The 20378-nt window shown below is 43.0% G+C and overlaps 1 protein-coding gene across 1 annotated transcript; it reads right to left on the bottom strand.

Annotated features, from left to right (window-relative positions):
• Positions 1-1340: 1340 nt before the first annotated feature.
• Positions 1341-15747, bottom strand: LOC134350170 (cystatin-F-like). The gene is given in 6 exon segments (XM_063055138.1): positions 1341-1733; positions 7928-8044; positions 8832-8974; positions 9768-9829; positions 15643-15717; positions 15719-15747. Coding segments are annotated over 6 exon segments (504 nt in total). The 3' UTR covers positions 1341-1655.
• Between the last annotated feature and the right edge of the window lie 4631 nt (positions 15748-20378).

Raw genomic sequence — 20378 nt, 5'->3', positions numbered from 1 at the left:
ACAACTAGAGTCATGGGTTAATGGTCAAAACTGAAAAGTTTAAGGGGAACGTTTTTCACTCAGAGGGTCATGAGAGAGTAGAATGACCTGCTAGCTCAGGTAGTGCATGCAAGCTTGATTTCAACAATTAAATTTGGATAGATACATGGATGGTAGGCTATAGTCCTGGTGCAGGAAGTAGGCATTTTAAATGGCTCAGCATGGACTGGATGGGCTGAAAGGCCTTTTCTGCACTGTACTTTTCTATGACAGTTGTTGCCTGTTCTCTCTATCAATTGTCTGGGTTTCAAATTCCCTTCATTTCCCATTTCTAGGAGAAGATACAATTCCTCCTTCTCCAGTATATCTACACTTTTCTTGATTCATAACACTATGGCTCTTTTGACTGCATGTCTTAACATTTATCAAGATATTTTTGTTATAATAAAGTGCATCACATTTTGCTCTGGAACCTGGTGTATTGAAATACCCAAAATGCATTTTGCCTAGCCCATTAGATGAACAAAACACTTGTATATTGAGGAATGACTGTAATTAAGGTTCATTTTCAAAAGCAAGAGCATTCCAGCCGAACATATGCCTCTTGCTTCTCCCTACAGCCCTGCAATTTTTTCAACCTGGTGTCTATTGAATCATCCTTTATTACTTGCCACCTCCAATTTTCTAGATTTTAACCTCTCATTGTATTTGCATATTAGTTTTCAATTACTTTTACTTCATTGTCAGTGATTATCATTCTGAAATTCTTACTGTCCTTCTGAACAATACTCCAATTGTGCTGAACCAATGTTTTATGAAGGTTCATGACTTCTTGCTCTGAAAATGTGCCTCTTTATATAAAAGCCAAGGTCCAGGCTGCTTTCACTAGTTTCCTCATTCTTGTAATTGATTCTTAAACAAGTTTTTTTACTACCCCCTCCCACAGAACTGTAACAGGATTATAGAGTTATTAGGCCATAATTTTACAAGAGCTACATCTCTCTACTTGTGTTTGTACTCTTATTTATAGACTCTAGCTGATAACCTTCTATTGACCATTAGGTATGGCATGATAGGTGATAGTTTTACTTTGGAGGCAGGAGGTTGGCAGTTTAATCCTCAGACTGGAAATCTAATCTAATTTCACAGAAGAAAATGCATTGTGCAAGGTTCCACCCTTGGAATCAGATCTCCTAGGTGCATACATTACTGTTTTGAGAAGGATAGGTGCAAGTTTTTGTTCAGTTGTCTGTTCCCCACATATATTTTAACTGCTATATACAAAATCTCATCAATATCATATCTTTTATGCAAACTGCTGTATACCCTATATTATAATCAGTGGCTATTCACATCATTGCACAAGAATAAAAGAGGTGCTACATAAATGCAGATTTAATTTTAGGATGGGAATACATTTGAAACAAGACACTCAGTATCTTTGAAAGAGAATACAATTGTGAAAGTCGTGCCACCAATGTTACTAGCAGTTAAACTCCAGGTTGCAAACAAATTACTGCAATAGCTGGACTCTTCCTCTACTCTGGAGAAAGCTGAATCATCTTTGATCTGCATATTTTCTATAGCAATTACAGTGTGATTAGAGGAAAGTGCCATTGCCATTCTGGAAATTTGAAATGTAGTGGACTAGGAGAGAAAAATGGATCCAGCAAATTTTATTGGCAGTTATTTAGGATCACATTCCAAATGTGTCTCCATGGAATAACCCATACATCAAAGTGACAAGCCAGTGTCTGAAAGAGAAGTGACATGAGTTAGTAAGAACAAAAAATGTATTAATTGTGTACACATCCATCTCACAGGAACTTAGAACATAGTACAGCACAGTACAGACCTTTCGGCCCACAATGTTCTGCTGACCCTCAAACCCTGCCTCCCATATAAGCCCTCACCTTAAATTCCTCCATATACCTGTCTAGTAGTCTCTTAAACTTCACTAGTGTATCTGCCATTCCACGCACCAACCACTGAGTAAAAAACCCTCCTCTAATATCCCCTTTGAACTTCCCACCCCTTACCTTAAAGCCATGTCCTCTTGTATTGAGCAGTGGTGCCCTGGGGAAGAGGTGCTGGCTATCCACCCTATTCCTCTTATTATCTTGTACACCTCTATCATGTCTCCTCTCATCCTCCTTCTCTCCAAAGAGTAAAGCCCTAGCTTCCTTAACCTCTGATCATAATGCATACTCTCTAAACCAGGCAGCATCCTGGTAAATCTCCTCTGTATCCTTTCCAATGCTTCCACATCCTTCCTATAGTGAGGTGACCAGAACTGGACACAGTACTCCAAGTGTGGCCTAATCAGAGTTTTATAGAGCTGCATCATTACATCGCGACTCTTAAACTCTATCCCTCGACTTATGAAAGCTAACACCCCATAAGCTTTCTTAACTACCCTATCCACCTGTGAGGCAACTTTCAGGGATCTGTGGACATGTACCCTGAGATCCCTCTGCTCCTCCACACTACCAAGTATCCTGCCATTTACTTTGTACTCTGCCTTGGAGTTTGTCCTTCCAAAGTGTACCACCTCACACTTCTCCAAGTTGAACTCCATCTGCCACTTCTCAGCCCACTTCTGCATCCTATCGATGTCTCTCTGCAATCTTTGACAATCCTCTACACTATCTACAACACCACCAACCTTTGTGTCGCCTGCAAACTTGCTAACCCACCCTTCTACCCCCACATCCAGGTTGTTAATAAAAAAAAAATCACAAAAAGTAGAGGTCCCAGAACAGATCCTTGTGGGACACCACTAATCACAATCCTCCAATCTGAATGTACTCCCTCCACCACCACCCTCTGCCTTCTGCAGGCAAGCCAATTGAATCCACCTGGCCAAACTTCCCTGGATCCCATGTCCAACAAGGAATTATAAAGTGCAGAAAGCAGCCATAATGTTAGAAATGACAACTGCCAGCTATCCCCTCCCCATTGTTCTGCGTCTTGTGTTACTTCAGGTACACACTCAGTTGCCACTATTAAGTATCCTGTACACCTGCTTGTTAATGCAGGTATTTAATCAGCCAACTGTGTGGCAGTAGCTCAATGCAGACATGGTCAAGAGGTTCAGTTGTTGTTCAGACCAAACACCAGAATGGGGAAGAAATGTGATCCATGTGACTTCAACCGTGGAATGATTATTGGTGCCAGACGGGAAGATTTGAGCATCTCAAACTGCTCATCTCCAGGGATTTTCATGTACAATAGTCTCTAGAAATGACAGAATGATGTAAAAGAAAAAAATTCGGTGACTGGCAGTTCTTGGATGAAAAAACACCTCATTAATGAGAGGTGAGAGGAGAATGGCCAGTTTGGTTCAAGCTGACATGAAGGAGACAGCAACTCAAATAACCATGTGTTTCAGTAGTGTGCAGAAGAGCATCTGAATTTTGAACCTTGAAATGATCCAGAAGACATACACTACAGGAAGTACCTAATCAAGTGGCCACTGAGTGTACAAATCCCTTTTAAGTATTTCCCCCCGCCGCCCCCAAATCTGGTTTCATTAAGAGCAGCGTCACAGCAGTTAGTACGGTTGTATTGATTCCTGGGACCTGGGTTTGATTCGCACCTTGGGATCAACTCATGGAATGTACATATTCTCTCCATGATCATGTGGCTTTCTTCCAGAAACTGTTTTGTCCCACACCCCAAAGCCATGCTGATTAGCTATTTGTCTGAATTACCCCTGGGAAGTGCAGGAGCATGAAGTATAGAGAAGTAGACAGGTGAGGTAGAGAGCAAGCAACAGGGAAGAGAAAATGAGGGAGATGGTCTGGTGGGATCTGATGAGGTGGGTGAAATGGCCTCCTTTGTATTCAAGATAAAGTTTAATGTCATTCAACCATGCACTTGTATACAGCTAAATGAAACATTTTTTCTGGGGCTAAAGGGGAAAAATATATTCACACACAGCACATACAGTTACGATCCAGCACATGCAGTCGCAAAATAAAATTAGCACAGGTCCCCAAGTGGCAGGGCCTGAAGAATGACAAAGATGTAAAGTGACCAGTGCAGGATGAGAGTGGGTCTAAGAGTTGTGCAGTGGGAGGGCATGATATTCATATGGGGTGTACATGTGTGATGGGTGACAACAGAGTGTAAAGAAGCCAAAAGGCTGGGGGAAGAAGCCATTATCCGGTCTGACAGTTCTGGTTCTCATGTTGCAGTACTTTCTGCTGGATGGCAGGAGGTCAAAGAGATTGTGGGAAAGTTGGAGGGGTCCTTGATCATCCTGGTGGCACTGCATATGTAGTACTTCTGATGTATTATAATTGAATATAGATATTACCTTTTAAATCTAACACACCAGGTATTAAAAATTCCCATTTCCTTTCACTTTCCTTCCCCCAACCCCATTCCAATGCTCTAGACTGAACACCAAACTTTAATTTTGTCCCCATTTACCATCACAGCTTTCTATAGCAAGATTGTCAACTAATAATTTTTCAGAGAATAAAAGGCCAGAACATACAAGATGGTCAAAAGAATAGAAACAAGTAGCAAGAGAGTTTGGGACCAGAGGACATAGCCTCAGAATAGAAGGAATCCCTTTACAGAGATGAGGGGATTTCTCCCCCAGCCAGAGGATGGTGACCCTGTGGAATTCATTACCACAGATGGCTGTGGAGGTCAAGTCACTGGGTATATTTAAAGCAAAGTTTGATAGGTTCTTGATTGGCAAGAGTATCAAAAGTTTTGGGGAGAAGGCAGGAGAATGGGATTGAGAGAAACAATAGATCAGTCACAATTGAAAGGTAGAGCAGTCTTGATGGGCTGAATGACATGATTCTGTTCCCATCTCTTATGGAGACATGGGATTCAGATACAGAAAGTAGAGATTGATAAACTTTAAAAGCAACATTATTGGATCCTTTAAAACACAATGGGAAGGTAAGAAAGGTAGGGTAGCAACATCAAACCATTACAAATAATTCAGTTTTGTTGTCATTAACATTTAGAGACCAGCTTTGGGAAAGTTACTGATGATCTTGCATAGAGTGAATAAACAATTCACTAAGATGATTGCATGTTTAAAAGGAATTGGCACAGAAATTTATAGTAGAGAACAGTATAAGCAAATTAGTGTTCAAAAGGTTCCTCATGAAAGAATATATTTTTTTTTGCAGTCACTTAAAAGGTAAATGGGGCCATTAATTGACTGAATCAAAAAAATTGATTTTAGTAGTTGAAATAAAGCAGAAACTGAAACATTTGGTCCCTTGTGTCTGCACTTCCATTCACATAGATCTTCTACCTTAATTCCACTTTCTGGTACTAATCCTATATTCCCTCAATTCCTCCAAAATCCAAAAAAGAAATGATTTATTGATATCCATCATAATTATATTGTGTGGAGTCTCCACAACTCTTGGACAAGAGTCCTTCCCATTGCTGCCTTGAATGGTTGGCCCTATAGATTTTATTTTTGCAAAGTTCAGTAAGGCAGAAATGCTAATGTTTAGGCACACCGAGTTTAAATGAAGGGAAACAGATGAAAGTGAAGTGAATTTAAAAATCAGTCGCTCTTGGTTTCAACGGTGTTAAAGATTTCCTCCAGCTTGGCAACAATTGGAATCTGCTGGCTGGAGGCCAGGAGCTTCTCACAGGAGAAATCTCTTATCAAAACTTCTGCAGAGTAGAGATCTGTTCCTGATCCAAGAACATTCGCTCTTTAACTTGGAGCTCGGTGCCAAAAGAGGGTGTCACAAAAAAAAGGGGAAAGGTTGCCAACATTTTCCAGGGTTAGTGATTACTTGCTAAGCACAAATTCAATGGAAAAAAGCAGTGATAGGCTTGTGTTGCCATTCGCTAGACCCGCTGAGTTAGTATGTGTTTAAAAAAAAAAAAAATTATTTAAGGTCACCCTATTAAGACCACAAGACATACAACACAACACAGGCTCCCTGCAACACTACCCGGCCCCCACCTGTCTTTGTATCTGCAGACTTGGCTACAAAGCCATCAATTCCATTATCCCAATCATTGACATAATGTGAAAAGAAATGGTCCCCACACTGGCCCCTGCAGAACACCACTAGTCACTAGCACCATCTCGGATCTCAAGACCCTGCAGCGGATAGTGAGGTCAGCTGAGAAGATCATCGGGGTCTCTCTTCCCGCCATTACAGACATTTACACCACACGCTGCATCTGTAAAGCAAACTGCATTATGAAGGACCCCATGCACCCCTCATACAAACTCTTCTCCCTCCTGCCATCTGGCAAAAGGCACCGAAGTATTCAGGCTCTCACAACCAGACTATGTAACAGTTTCTTCCCCCAAGCCATCAGACTCCTCAATACCCAGAGCCTGGACTGACACCAACCTACTGCCCTCTACTGTGCCTATTGTCTTGTTTATTATTTATTGTAATGCCTGCACTGTTTTGTGCACTTTATGCAGTCCTGGGTAGGTCTGTAGTCTAGTGTAGTTTTTGTGTTGTTTTACATAGTTCAGTGTAGTTTTTGTATTGTTTCATGTAGCACCACAGTCCTGAAAAACGTTGTCTCATTTTTACTGTGTACTGTACCAGCAGTTATGGTCAAAATGACAATAAAAAGTGACCTGACTAGCAGCCAACCAGGAAAGGTCCCCTTTATTCCCACTGTACCTTCTGCTAGCCAACCTTCTATCTATGCTAGTACCTTTACTGTTATTCTCTTGTTTGGCAGCCTCATGTGGCTTCTTGTCAAAGGCCTGAACATCCAAGTACACAACATCCACTGACTCTCCTGTGTCTATTCTACCTGTCACTTCCTCAAAAGAATTCCAACAGATTTAAGAAATATTTCCCCTTAATGAAACCGTGCTGATATTTGGAAGGCTGTAGAGGCTTTGGAGAAGGTGCAAAAGAGGTTCACCAGGATGCAGCCCAGATTAGAGGGCATGTGTTACAAGGAGGATTATTTTCTGTGTTTCCCCAGAGTCAACATGTCCAGTAACAGAGCAGGAGGAAGTTCAGAGGAGGTATGCAGGGTAGTTTTATTTTAAACAAAGTAAGGGGTAGTTGGAATTTACTGCCAGAGGTGCTGGAGGCTCTTCTGATGTGGAAGAAGCCTTTAAGAGGCATATGAATGTCCAGAGAACAGAGGGACAAGAACCATGTGCAGGTAGTGGGATTTACCTTAATTAGATTCCATTAGCTTAGTTAGTTTGGCAAAACATCTTGGGATGAAGGGTCTGTTCTTGTGCTGCACTCTTGTTTTATGTAGGGATATGGTAAAGGCTAGAGCAAAAATGGTCTGATTATGTAGGGACGTGTAATCTTTCAGAGCTGTGTTCCAACCACAAAGAAAAAAAAGTCTATGTATCCAGTGTTTCCAATGTGGCCTTCTCCACATTGAGACCCAATGCAAATTGGAGAACTGCTTTGTCGAATACTTCTGCTCCACCTGCAAAAAGCAGGATTTGCCAGTGGCCAACCATTCCTGTTCTGACATGGCAATCCATGACCTCTTCTGCCACATGACACACTCTCAGGCTGGAGGAGGAACACCTCATATTCCAATTAGGTAGCATCCAACCTGATGGCATGAACATTGATTTCTCCTTCTGATAATATTCTCCCTCTCCTTCCCCCTTCTATTCCCCACTCTGGCCTCTAAATCTCTTCTCTTTACCTGCCCATCACCCCCCTTATGCCCTTCTTCCCTTTCTCCCATGGTCCACTCTCCTATCAGATTCCTTCTGCTCCAACCCTTTTACCTTTTCTACCCATCACTTATTAGTCTCTTACTTCATCCCCCCCCCCACCCATTTCCACCTTTTTAAGATGCTGGCATCTTCCCCTTCATTTCCAGTCCTGATGAAGGGTCTAGGCCCCCCCCCCCCCAAAAAATGTTTATTCATGGCCTGACTTGCCAAGTTCTTCCAGCATTGTGTGTTGCTTAAGAAAATAAAGCTAGGTTGTTTTACCTTAATCAATGGTGGGCTTGTTTGAAAGGAGCAGAATTTGAAGTTGTATGGCTTTCCTTTGCGACAGACTGTTCTTCCAATCTCAATGTGCAGAATGTACTTAAGTCCTGCAACAACCTACAAAACAAAACAAGAAAAGTGAATTCCCCTTTTAAGTATCTCCTTGGGACACACTTAATGGACTGGATTTACTCTAAACAACTGAGAGGCAAAGGATGGAATTAGTATCTAGATTTGCTATTCTCATGGCGCAAAGGAAAAACTAAATTCACTACATCTTTGGATTCTTAGCCTAGATCTGCATAATATTTTGAGGTTGATGCTATTTCATGCTAAATATCTTGGGTTAAGAAACAATATCTTTCAATTGGATCAGTGTGGCGTGGCTGCAAATTTCTGGATTGTGTGTACTGGTTTGGGGAGTGAGAATTAGTCTACGGATTCCTGGGTGTTCTGGAAGACTGACTCAGCAACCTTGCTTCAACTCACTGAAGGAGGGTCCAAGCCTTTTGAGTTGGGAAGAGTTGCAAAACCTTGACTCCTGGAGAAAGTAGTTTTCTTTGGAAGAAAGAGGAGACAGAAGATGGAGGGGAGATCTACAAAAAGTCTGACAGGGTGAACATGAAGACCCACTTTCCATGGCAGAGATAGTCAATAAACAAAGTGCGAGGATTGAGAGGGACAAAAGGAAATAAAGTACTTAGCAGTGGAGGCAAACCAAATGGTGCCTGGGTGAACGCAAGAACACAAGTAAGAGCCGAGAAAAGGAAGCAAAAAAAAAAAACAAACAACTTTTTGGGCAGTCTTGGATTAATGGCTTGAATGGCCTGGCTGTCTTCCATTGGATTGTTAGGGATGTAGTAGAAAACCACAGCCCTTAACATCTGAACATGATCCTTCTTACCTGTATCTGTGCTCTTTGTATCTTCCGAACTTTATACAGGTAGATGTCATTTGATCGGTTGTTGTAGTCATAGATTGCTAATATGGTGGCATTTTGAACTCCTGGGTTATTTTTGTCAATATCTTTTGGGGCTCCTGGTTCATCTGAAACATTGTAAGAAACAACGGCAGTGAGAGGAGGAAGGATCTGCATGCCAGTGGGATTGCTAAAGTCCCTTTATCATTAAATGACGGCATCAGATATCAGAGCTTAGATATCACCAACAGAAAATGTTGGAAATATTCAGCAGATTACACAGAAGCTACCTCTTCCTCCAGGTATGATTCTATGACTAGGCTGTGCATGATTGGAACCCAGAATCTGCATTTTGATGGTGTGTTTTGGTGCTGATTGAGCGTTCAGGTGCTTTACTGTCTCCAGGGGAGTTCAATGAGGTTTGGAGCTAAGTATGTGGCCTGGAGGACTGGTAGCCTGGGGACAAGGCACAAACCCATCACTGACTCCACTGTATCTTCCCACTTGGGGCATCGAGCAAGGTTGAAGTTGACTAGGATGAGAGCAGAGGACTGGTGGGTTTTTGGTGCCATATGCCTGTGTTTGCCTGGTTTTCCCTCCTCCTTGCTAGATGCTAATTGGAGGAAAGTGCAAGAGCCTTGGGATCCAAGTTGTTAGGATTGATCAACAAGGCTGTGGACTCATTTTGGGGGACTTTGAAGTTCATGTTAAATTCCCCAATTTAACCCTACCCTAATCAGGGGACAATTTACAATGACCAATTAGCCTACCAACCAGTTGGTCTTTGGACTGTGGGAGGAAACCAGAGCACCCGGAGGAAACCCACATGGTCATGGGAAGATTGTACAATTCCTTACAGGCAGTGGTGGAATTTGAACCAGTCACCTGTACTGTAAGGTGTTGTGCTAACCATTACGTTACCGTGCATGCTGGACATTTGATGTTTTCTTGAATGGGTTCCATGGTGTTTGTTTGTTTCGTGGCTGCCTGTGGAAGGACAAATCACAGTTGTATTCTGTATAGATAGCTTGATAATAAATTTACTTTGAACTGTGCAAAGAGAAAGATTTGACACATACACATTGAAACAGTGAACTGTATTATTTTTCATCAAATTATTTCAGTAATGATTGTACCAGGTAGCCTGCAAGTGTCACCATACTTCTGGTGGCAAGAAAACATGCCCACAACTCACTAACACTAACCATTTGTCTTTGCAATGTGGAAAGAAACTGTAGCACCCAGAGGAAATCCACATAGTCACAGGGAGAGCGTACAGAACGCCTTACAGGCAGTGGTGGGAATCGAATCCTGATCAGTGATCTCTGCCACTGTAAGGCAATTGGGCTAACTGCTGTCTGCATCAACTTGAAACATTGACTGTTTCCTCTTCCCTCAGATGCTGACTGTTCTGCTGAGTATTTCATCTCATTGAAACCTATTGAAGATTGAAAGGTCTCAATAGAGTGGGTGTGGAAAGGATGTTTCCTATAGTGGGGGAGTCTAAGACCAGAGGGTACAGCCACAGAATAGAAGGATGTCCCTTTAGAATAGATAAGGAGGAATTCATTTAGCCAGAGGGTGGTGAATTTGTGTAATTCACTGACATCGGCAGCTGTGGAGGCCAAGTCATTGAGTATATTTAAAGCAGAGGTTTATAGGCTCTCAATTAGTAAGGGCATCAAAGGTTACGAGAAGGCAGGAGAGTGAGGTTCAGAGGGATAATAAATCAGCCATGATGGAATGGCAGAGCAAACTCATTGGAACTGATTCTGCTCCTTTGTCTTAGAGTCTGATGGTCTATGGTTTTTCCAGCAATTTTTGTTTTCAATTTCAGCATCTCCAGTTTAAAAAAAACAGCAAGCATTAGATACCCTCTTTCCAGTGTGGGTACGAAGAGCCTCTGATCTGTGCAGTACAAGTTTCGCTCTAACTCTTGCCCTGAATTCAGGATACTATCCTCGCTGTGACACTAAAACAGTTTATTTTCAGCTTGGCAAAAATTCAAACCTCAAGCAAGGATTCCCAAATAACATGATTTTCCACTCTTTGCTCGAGGCTCAAGTTTCTTTGCACTAATCATGGCCACTGACACACACCCGCACATGCAGATATAAATTCACATCTCACTCTTTGAAACCTATTGAATATTAAAAGGCCTAGATTTAGTGGTTGAGGAGAGGGCGTTTGCAATAGTGGGAGAATTCAGGACCAGAGGCACAGCCTCAATAGAAGGATGTCTCTCTGCAACAGAGATGAAGAGGGCTTTGCTCAGCCAGAGGGTGGCAAATCTGTGGAATTCATTACCACAGACAGCTGCGGAGGTCAAATCTTTGGGTAGATTTATAGTGAAGACTTGTAGGTTCTTGATTAGTAAAGGCACCAAAGGTTATCAGGAGAATGGGGTTGACAGGGTTAATAAATCAGCCATGATAGATTGGAGAAGCAAAAAAAAACTTGAGTTGCATGGCCGAATTCTGCTCCTATGTCTTAATGTTACAAAACCATAAAATAGAATGACAGAACTAAGCAGTTGACATTGAGTTCAGCAAGGCCTTTTATCGTGCTATAGTAGTATTGATAGTGTTCAAATTTGTTCTGTATTCCATTTAAATACCTAATTTAATACTCAGTTTGTCTTTTGTTATACCTATTAATTATTTCCACAAAACTTTTGGCTAATTAGGCTAAAATTTACTGGTCCAGATGTGTCCCAGTTAATCAGAATCCATAGTACAAATAACATGGACAGGGAATTAGGGGTCATGGTTAGCAAGTTTTCTGATGACACGAAGACTGGTGGAGTTGCTGACAGAGTGGAGGGCAGTCCAAGGCTATGAGGTGATATTGATGTGTTGGTGAAATGGGATATCAAAAAACAATGGCAGAAAACAATGTGCAACAATGTATTTTGGGAACCCGAATGAGACCAGGACATATACCACAGATTGTAGGGTCTTGGGGAATATAGAAGAACAGCCGGACCTTGGAGTACAAGTTCATAGGTCATCAAGGTGATTATATGGTTAAGACAGCAAATTGGATACTTTATTAGTGGGGGGGGGCATTGAGTACAAAAACAGGGACACCCTGCTCTGACTTTAAGACATTGATCAGGTCTCGGTTAGAGGACCACGTGCATTTCTGGTCAGCCCATTATAGAAGGGATGTGACAGTGCTGGAGAGGGTGCAGAGGAGATTCATTGTGATATTTGCCTGGGATGGAAGAGTTCATTTATGAGGACAGACTGGAGAGTTGCTATGTCTGTCTGTAAGTGCATACAGAGGAGATTGGAAGGCGACGCAACTGAAATATGAAATGAAGGCTAAGGACAAGTTAAGCTGCAGGAAAAATTTCCCTCAAAGATAATGAAGCTAGAGGTGATAGATTTAGGGCAAGTGGTTAGAGGGGATCTGAAAGGGGGGGGGAGAGACCATCTTCACCCAGAGAGTAGCAAGTAATGTACTGCCTGAGAGAGCGGTGGAAGCCAAGAGGCTGGCAACATTCATGTTTCATCTGGTTCACCCTGGAGGCTTGAGAGAGCTGCAACTTGGATCAGCCTACCACTGGTCCTAAAGAGCTGGAATCATCGTATCACTACAGCCTTTCGCCTTCTTCTGCAAGTCATCCATAGAAAGCTCAGATCGAGCATCAACTTCATGTAGATGTATTAGGACTTGGGCCAAATGGCACTCTGCCAAGTTGCCCACGGTGCAGTAAATCATAAACACAAGAGATTCTGCAGATGCTGTAAATCCAGAGGAGCACACAAGTGCTGGAGCAGCTCAGCAGGTTAGGCAGCACCGGGAGATGATAAACAGCTCTGTATCTTCCTCTCCATAGATGCTGCCTGACCTGCTGAGCTCCTCCAGCATTGTGTTTGTGTTGCTGAGCAACAGCAAGGTTCATAAAAGTGCCAAAACAGTCGGAAACATGTTGCCAAAAATCATCTGACTTGGATGGTGCTATTAAATGGGAACACAACACCAAATGGATATATCCAAGCAAGCAATCTGAATAGTGCATTGCAACACTCAGTTGATGGTTGAAACTATGTGAAACTTTACTTAGATATTCCACTTCCTCTCTATGACCACAGCATTCATGTTGTAGGCGGTTAGATTAAGTTCCAGAACAAACAGTGTAAACACCACTGAAATAAAGATTAAAGAATGCTGGTATAGATTAAAATAACGGACATATGTAGTTAAAGGAGGAACTGTGTCAAATTGATGTGGGGGTGACAATAAGAAAGAAACAAAGTACAATGTGTCAGGAAGCACCCAGGGAGATTATAGAACTTACTGATGAGTCACTATAACCAAATGCATGGCTCAGTGCCTCTGCTTATTCACCACACTTGCCTCCTCACACACCAATGTCCTTCTTCCTTCTACCTCTGGACATAATCTCAGCTCTTTTTGCTTCACAGTTTTTCACCAGGCTATAGGATTCCTGCTCAATGGTGCAAGTCCTTGATTGGTAACACCTTGTTCAGGATCCAGTGCAGTGTGGGGTGGGAGAACTTTCATGATATGGTCAGACAGTACAGGAATAGGCCCTTTAGCCCACACCAGCAGTGTTGGCCAATAATCATCCATTTAAACTAATCCCATTTATTATCTTGCACCCATTCAACTATTAGGCCCTTGGCCCATCGAGTCTGCTCTGCCATTTTGTTATGGCTGAACCACTTCCTCCCCTCAGCCTCAGTCTCCTGCCTTCTCCCAGTATCCTTTAATGCCCTGACTAATCAAGCAGCGATCAACCTCCGCCTTTAATATGACTTGGCCTCCGCAGCTGTCTGTGGCAACAAATTTCACAATTTACTACTCTTGCTAAAGAAATTCCCCTCATCTATTCCAAAAGGACACACCTCTATTCTGAGGCTGTGTCATCTTGTCTTAGACTCCCCAACCATAGGAAGCACCCTCTCCATCAAGACCTTTTATGATTTGATATGTTTCAATGAGGTTACCCCCCCCCCCATTCTTCTGAATTCCAAACAGTAGAGGCCCTGGGTCATCAAATACTCCTCATATGACAAGACTTTCAATCCCAGAATCATTTTTGTGAAGCTTCATTGAACTATCTCCAATATCAGCACATCCTTTCTTAGATAAGGAACACAAAACTGCTCACAAAACTCCAAGTGAGGCCTCACCAGTGCTTTATAAAGCCTCAGCATTACATCCTTGCTTTTACATTCTTCTCCTCTCAAAATGAATGCCAACATTGCCTTTGCCTTCCTCACCACTGACTCAGCCGTTAGGGCATTCTGCACGAGGACTCCCGAGTCCCTTTGCACCTCACATTTTAGACTTTTCTTGCCATTTAGAAAATAGTCTACACTTATTTCTTCTGCTAAAGTTATGACATCTCATACAACATTGTTATTAAAATGTGTCATTTTCCAAAGTGTATTTTCTATTAAAGTTAATAGTATACACAGACACACATGCACTCAACTGGGGGCAGTGTGGTGTAGTGTCCAGGGTGGGACTGGTGCTGTCCACCCCCCCAGTATTCACTCAGTAGAAGACAGGCTCTGTATGGTCATCTGCAGATTTCAGTGGTGTTGGATGGCTTGAGTTTGGACTCTTTTATTAAGTGGCTGTATCTTTATCTCATACATGGCAAGTGTGCTTTGTGCTGTGTGTTATTGTCAGTACAGTACTGTGCTTTTGCATCTTGACCCCTGAGTAACACTGTCTCATTTGACTGTATTCAGGAGTATTCATGCATGGTTGGATGATAATTAAACTTGAAATGAAATGGAATTGGGGGGAAAAGCACAAGAACAATAATAAACTTCACTGCTTTTCTAATATTACAAGGAGCTCATACTGGATTGAACTAATTGTGACACCTTGTCCCATATCCAGAGCAGTGAGGGATGGGAGAAGAACACTATCATAGAAACATAGAAAATAGGTGCAGGAGTAGGCCATTCGGCCCTTCGAGCCTGCACCACCATTTATTATGATCATGGCTGATCATCCAACTCAGAACCCCGCCCCAGCCTTCCCTCCATACCCCTTGACCCCTGCAGCCACAAGGGCCATATCTAACTCCCTCTATCAAGTCAGGGTTGGACAAGCCCTGTAGCCCACGCTAGTTATGTTGGCCAATAAGCATCCAGTTAAACTAACCCCATCTGCTATCACAGCACCAGCAACCCAGGTTCAATTCCCAATATCATCTGTAAAGAGTTTGTGTATTCTCCCCACAAGCACATGGGTTCCCTCCCACATTCTAAAGACACACAGGGCTAGTTGGTTAATTGGTCACGTGCATGTAATAGGGCAGCACAAATTTGTAGGGCTGAATCCCCAAATAAAAACAAAAATAAATAAAACAGCCACAACATACTCCCCAGATCTCTCCCTCATATAAAAAAAATCATTTTCCCCACACTAAAGATTATTTACAGAGGCAAGCAGGGCAGTCTCAAGACATTGCTACCTTTAAAAGCATGGGTTTTTATTTAATGCCTTTAGAAGCTGCATATAAATTGGATACAACATTTGTCCTCAAGAGACTGTTGGAAGAAGTTGCTCAATCTAGCCTACATTTGCATACCATCCCAAATATCATCCTTGTACTCAAACTGTAGCAGAAGCCACATCCTCCCAGAGAGTACAAGCAACACATTTACTGAGCAAAGTGCTACCTCTTTGACTTGTTGCATACACCACTAACAATTCTCCCTCAGTTACTGCTCAGAAAGCATTCCACAAATAAACAGCCACTTCAAAGCAAAACACCATCACAGAAAGAAGAACCACCAGTTACTTGCCATCTGAATGAACTAAACCAGCCAGAAGCAGTAGAGTGACCATCAGCATTGTACCCAGACACTCCACACACACCAACTGCTTTCCTCTTTGACTTCACCATAAGTCAGGAGGGTTCAGCCACAACTGGGCCCTTATTGGTCGTCTCCTAATTACAAGCATCTGTTTGAGCCAATGGAATCGTAGCTCATTGTCATGGTTTTGCAACACATTGTTCAGAAACCACATGCTGCAGAGAGCAGGCAGCAGCCTTTCAGGTACATCTTGAAAATTAAGATATTAATAAGAGTTGACTAGAGGAGCTGGTCCAAAGCAAGTTGAGCATAGAACACCAGTCGGGTCAGAAGGTTCCTCTACTATGATAATGTTTAAATTGGATCAAAAGCCAATGTTACCTTAAATAACTAAAACACACAGCAGATCTGGCCCTAACTTCCAGATCACTTAAAACTGCCCTTGAATAAAAACGTTGTGTGTGAAAGGTAGCAGAGGGGGGTCGGCATGGTAGTGTGGGGTGGGTGGCAGCATGGTAGCGTAACAAGTTTGTATGTTGTCCTGCGATCCCATGGGATTCCTCCGAGTGCTCCAGTTTCCTCCCCCATTCCAAAGACGTACAATGAGGGTTAGTGAGTTGTGGGCATTATTTATTTATATAGAGGTACAGCGCAGTACTGACCTTTCCGAGAGAGAAACAGTTAATACCCTACAACCATCAGACCAATGAACCAGTGTGGATAACTTCACCCCCTGAACTGATTCCACAACCTGCAGTCTCACTTTCAAAGACTCTACAAATCATGTTCTCAGTATTATTTATTTTTTATTTGCACTATTTGTCTTCTTTTGCACATTGATTGCTTGTCAGTCCTTGCTAAATGTATAATTTGCCATAAATTCTATTGTATTTCTTCATTTTCCTGGAACTGCCTGCAAGAAAATTAATCTCGAGGAAGTATATGCCAATGCATATGAACTTTGATAATAAATTTATGTTGATTTGACATTAGCGTTTGGCTAATATCCCTCTAATTCTATCTAATCCACTTTCTGTACCTACCCCAGTTAAAACAATGGCAGACAAGAGTTGGAGGATGTTCTTGGTGTGGAGACGGGAGCTGGGTGCTGGAAGGTGGTTACTCTTACCAGCATCGTCATGGGCTGATAGATCTGCTGCGGTAAAGTCGCTGAAGATGGGGTCAGATAGGTTTATCCGCAGTATTGGTTCACTCAGTCCTTGCCTGACAGCTATGTCTGCTAGGACTCAGCCATTGGGTCACTGATGGCTTTACCAAGCAACTCGTTTGTGATGGACACTGAAGTCTACGCCTATAGTATATTCTGTAAGACCGAGTCCTGCTCCTAATAAGTTTGTTTGTTACTTGAAGTTTAGCTTTATTTGTCACATGTACATTGAAACATTGAAGCATACAGTGAAATCCTCAATTACTTAAAAGGATTGCTCCGGTCAGTCCACAAGAGCTGCCACGATTCTGGTGCCAACACAGCATGTCCACAACTCAATAACCTCACTGTACGTCTCTGGAATGGGAGAGGAAACTGGAGCACTCGGAGGAATCCCACGGGATGGCAGGGACAACATTCAAACTTGTTATTGACCAGGGATAAATCTCAGATCTGGCTCTTGTGGAGAGCTGTGGGCAACCAGCAACTGTAAAGGATGCCCAGTGCAATACGTTACTACACGGTTGGTCATGCCCCTCGCTCTGCCCATCGCGATAAAGTCAAGGGAGCAACCATGGTTCATTGGAGAGCGCGGAAGGTGCAGACACGGGCATCAGCAGGTACCAACCTAGAGCTAGTGCCACATGCCGAATAGACAGCAGGAGCACCATGCCCAGTGGATCAGATCACAGCTCTGCTCTCTTGTCTCACCCAGTAGTTGATGGAGCTGGACAAACAGCAGATGGGAAGAGGAGGTTCTGAGAGCAATACCCCCCCCCCCCCCACCAGCTCCAGCCACCTTGTTACAAACCTGAATAGTTGGCACAGGGGCCTTTTAGAGAACAGTCCAGCAGCAATTGCTGGGCTCCTTTTCTGGTTGGTTGCCGGTGACTAGTGGTGTTCCACAGGGATTGGTGTTGGGACCTCTTCTGTTCACATTATGTGCCAGTGATATAGATGACAGAATTGATGGATTTGTGGCCAAGTTTCAAGGATGATACAAAAGTCAGTGGAGGGGGCAGGTAGTACTGAGGAAGCAGGGAGTCTGCAGAAGGACTCAGACAGATTAGGAAAGAGGCGCCAAATGGAATACAGTGTAGGGAGCAGGCTCGATGGGCCAGATGGCCCACTCCTGCTCCTATTTCTTATGTTCTTATGTTGATCATGCACTTTGGTAGAAAGAATAAACAGGGAGAAAATTTAGAAATCAGAGGCGCAAAGGGACTTGAGAGTCCTCATGCAGGATTCCCTAAAGGTTAACTTGCAGGTTGAGTCGTTGGTGGGGAAGGCGATAGCAATGTTAGCATTCTTTTTGAGAGGACTAGAATATAAAAGCAAAGATGTAATGCCAAGGCTTTATAAAGCGTTGGTCAAACCACACTTAGAGTAATCTGAGCAGCTTCGGCCCCTCATCTTAGAAAGGTTGTGCCGACATTGGAGAGGGTCCAGAGGAGGTTCACATGAATGATGCCGGGAATGGAAGGGTTAACACATGAGGAGCATCTGGCGGCTCTGGGCCGGTACTTGCCAGAGTTTAGAAGAAGGAGGGGAGGATCTCATTGAAATCTATCAAATGTTGAAAGGCCTAGACAGAGTGGATATGGAGAGGATGTTTCCTACAGTGGGCAGTTGGGGTGTCTAGACCACAGGGTGCAACCTCAGAATAGAAGGATGTCTCTTTAGAACAGAGATACGGAGGAATTCCTTCAGTAGAGGGTGATGAATCTATGAAATTTATTGCCATAGATAACTGTGGAATCCAGGTCATTGGTTATATTTAAGGAGAATGTTGATGATTTTTTATTAGTAAGGGCATCAAAGATTACAGGGAGATGGCAGGAGCGATCTTGCTGAGTCAAATGGGCCTAATTCTGCTCCTGTGTCTTATAGTCGAATTTTATTGGTCTTAGTTTTGTTACCTCCATTATTAGCAATCAGCAAAATGCCTTTGAAGAAACTTGCGTTTTCACAGATTGGCTCCATTGCTGAGAAGGGTCATTTCTACCCACTCCAAGGGCTGATGGAGCATTGGTTTAACATCGCAGCTGCAAGCCTGGCCCGACTGAATGCTCCTTTCCCCGGATGTTTCAGCCTCGCTCGTGTCTCCCTCCCCCACTCCCACTAAGTCCCTGGAGCAGGGCTGGAACTTACAACCCACTGACTCTTTCCACTGGGCCACGGTGGAGCAAAGTGCAAGCGAAGCAACGGGGGTGGAGTATGTCACGCTAACATCCTTCAGCACAACATGTGAGTCACCGATGGTTAGCTCATCGGTGAACCCTTGCTAGGGATATTATGGGAACAGAACCTTTGGCTGATTTTACATGGCTGCAGTGGAGGGGTGTCCACTTGGATGAGTTTTACATTGCTTATGTACTTGAAGCACTTGAATTGCCAACATATAGAACCAAGTGGTGATAAACAGACTGCTAAAGTTAACCCCTTGACGTGGTGGGGTTAAGAGCCTGCTTCTGTGCTCTGTGACTTCCATGAAGTGGTTGCTCCTGAAGCTACAGGGGAGAGAGACGCCTGAAGTTCCCCTCCTAGTTTATAACCATGGTTCAGTGGTAACTCTTTGTCCCTGAGATAGAAGATGGTGAGATCAAAACCTGCCTCACAGTGCTGAGTAAAACCTCAAGGTGACACTTTTATTGAGACTAAACCAAGTCCCTGTCTGCCTGCTAATGGATATTGAAGATCCAATGGTATTTAAATTAAAAAAAAACAAAAAGTATCCTGGCCAACGTCTAATTCTCAGCCAGACATACACTCAGTGGCCACTTTATGAGGTAAACCTGTACACAATCATGTGGCAGCAACTCAATGCGTAAACACATGCAGATATGATCAAGATAGCTAGTTGTTGTTCAGACCAAACATCAGAATGGGGAAGAAATGTGATCTAAGTAATTTTGACTGTGCAATAACATTTAGTGCCAGACAGAGTGGTTTGAGTAACTCAGAAACTGCTGATCTCCTGGATTTTCATGCACAACGGGCTCTAGAGATGACAGAGAATGGTGTGAAAGGCAAAAAAAAAAACAGCCAGTGAGCAGTAGTTCTGTGGGCGAAGACATCTTGTTAATGAGAGAGGTCAGAGGAGAACGGCCAGACTGGTTCAAGCTGACAGGAAGGTGACAGCAACTCAGATAACCACGCATCACAATAATGGGGTGCAGAAGAGCATCTCTGAATGCGCAACCTGTCAAACCACAGACATACACGCAGTGGCCACCTTATTAAGTACAGAAGGTACAGGAACTACCTAATAAAGTGGCCACTGAGTGTACCTGTCAGTATTTTAGGTGACTTATTCTTACCTGTGGAATCTTCCTGTGCATACTTTGGCCACAGCATTATCACCTTGCAGCAGTGGTATAAAACTTTGTTAGAGCTACGTATTCAGATTCAAGTTTGTGAAATAAAACACAACCAGATTTGACATCTCTCAAGCGTTGCCACAGTGGTACAGTGGCTTTGTTCAGAGCAGGTATTTCTGATTGCCGTGTAATCTCCTCAGTCAACTGCAAATATCAGGGTTGAACAGAAGAA

The sequence above is a fragment of the Mobula hypostoma genome, chromosome 8 (assembly GCF_963921235.1).
Source record: "Mobula hypostoma chromosome 8, sMobHyp1.1, whole genome shotgun sequence".
Lineage (NCBI taxonomy): Eukaryota > Metazoa > Chordata > Chondrichthyes > Myliobatiformes > Myliobatidae > Mobula > Mobula hypostoma.
This window is presented reverse-complemented; position numbering and strand designations above follow the sequence as displayed.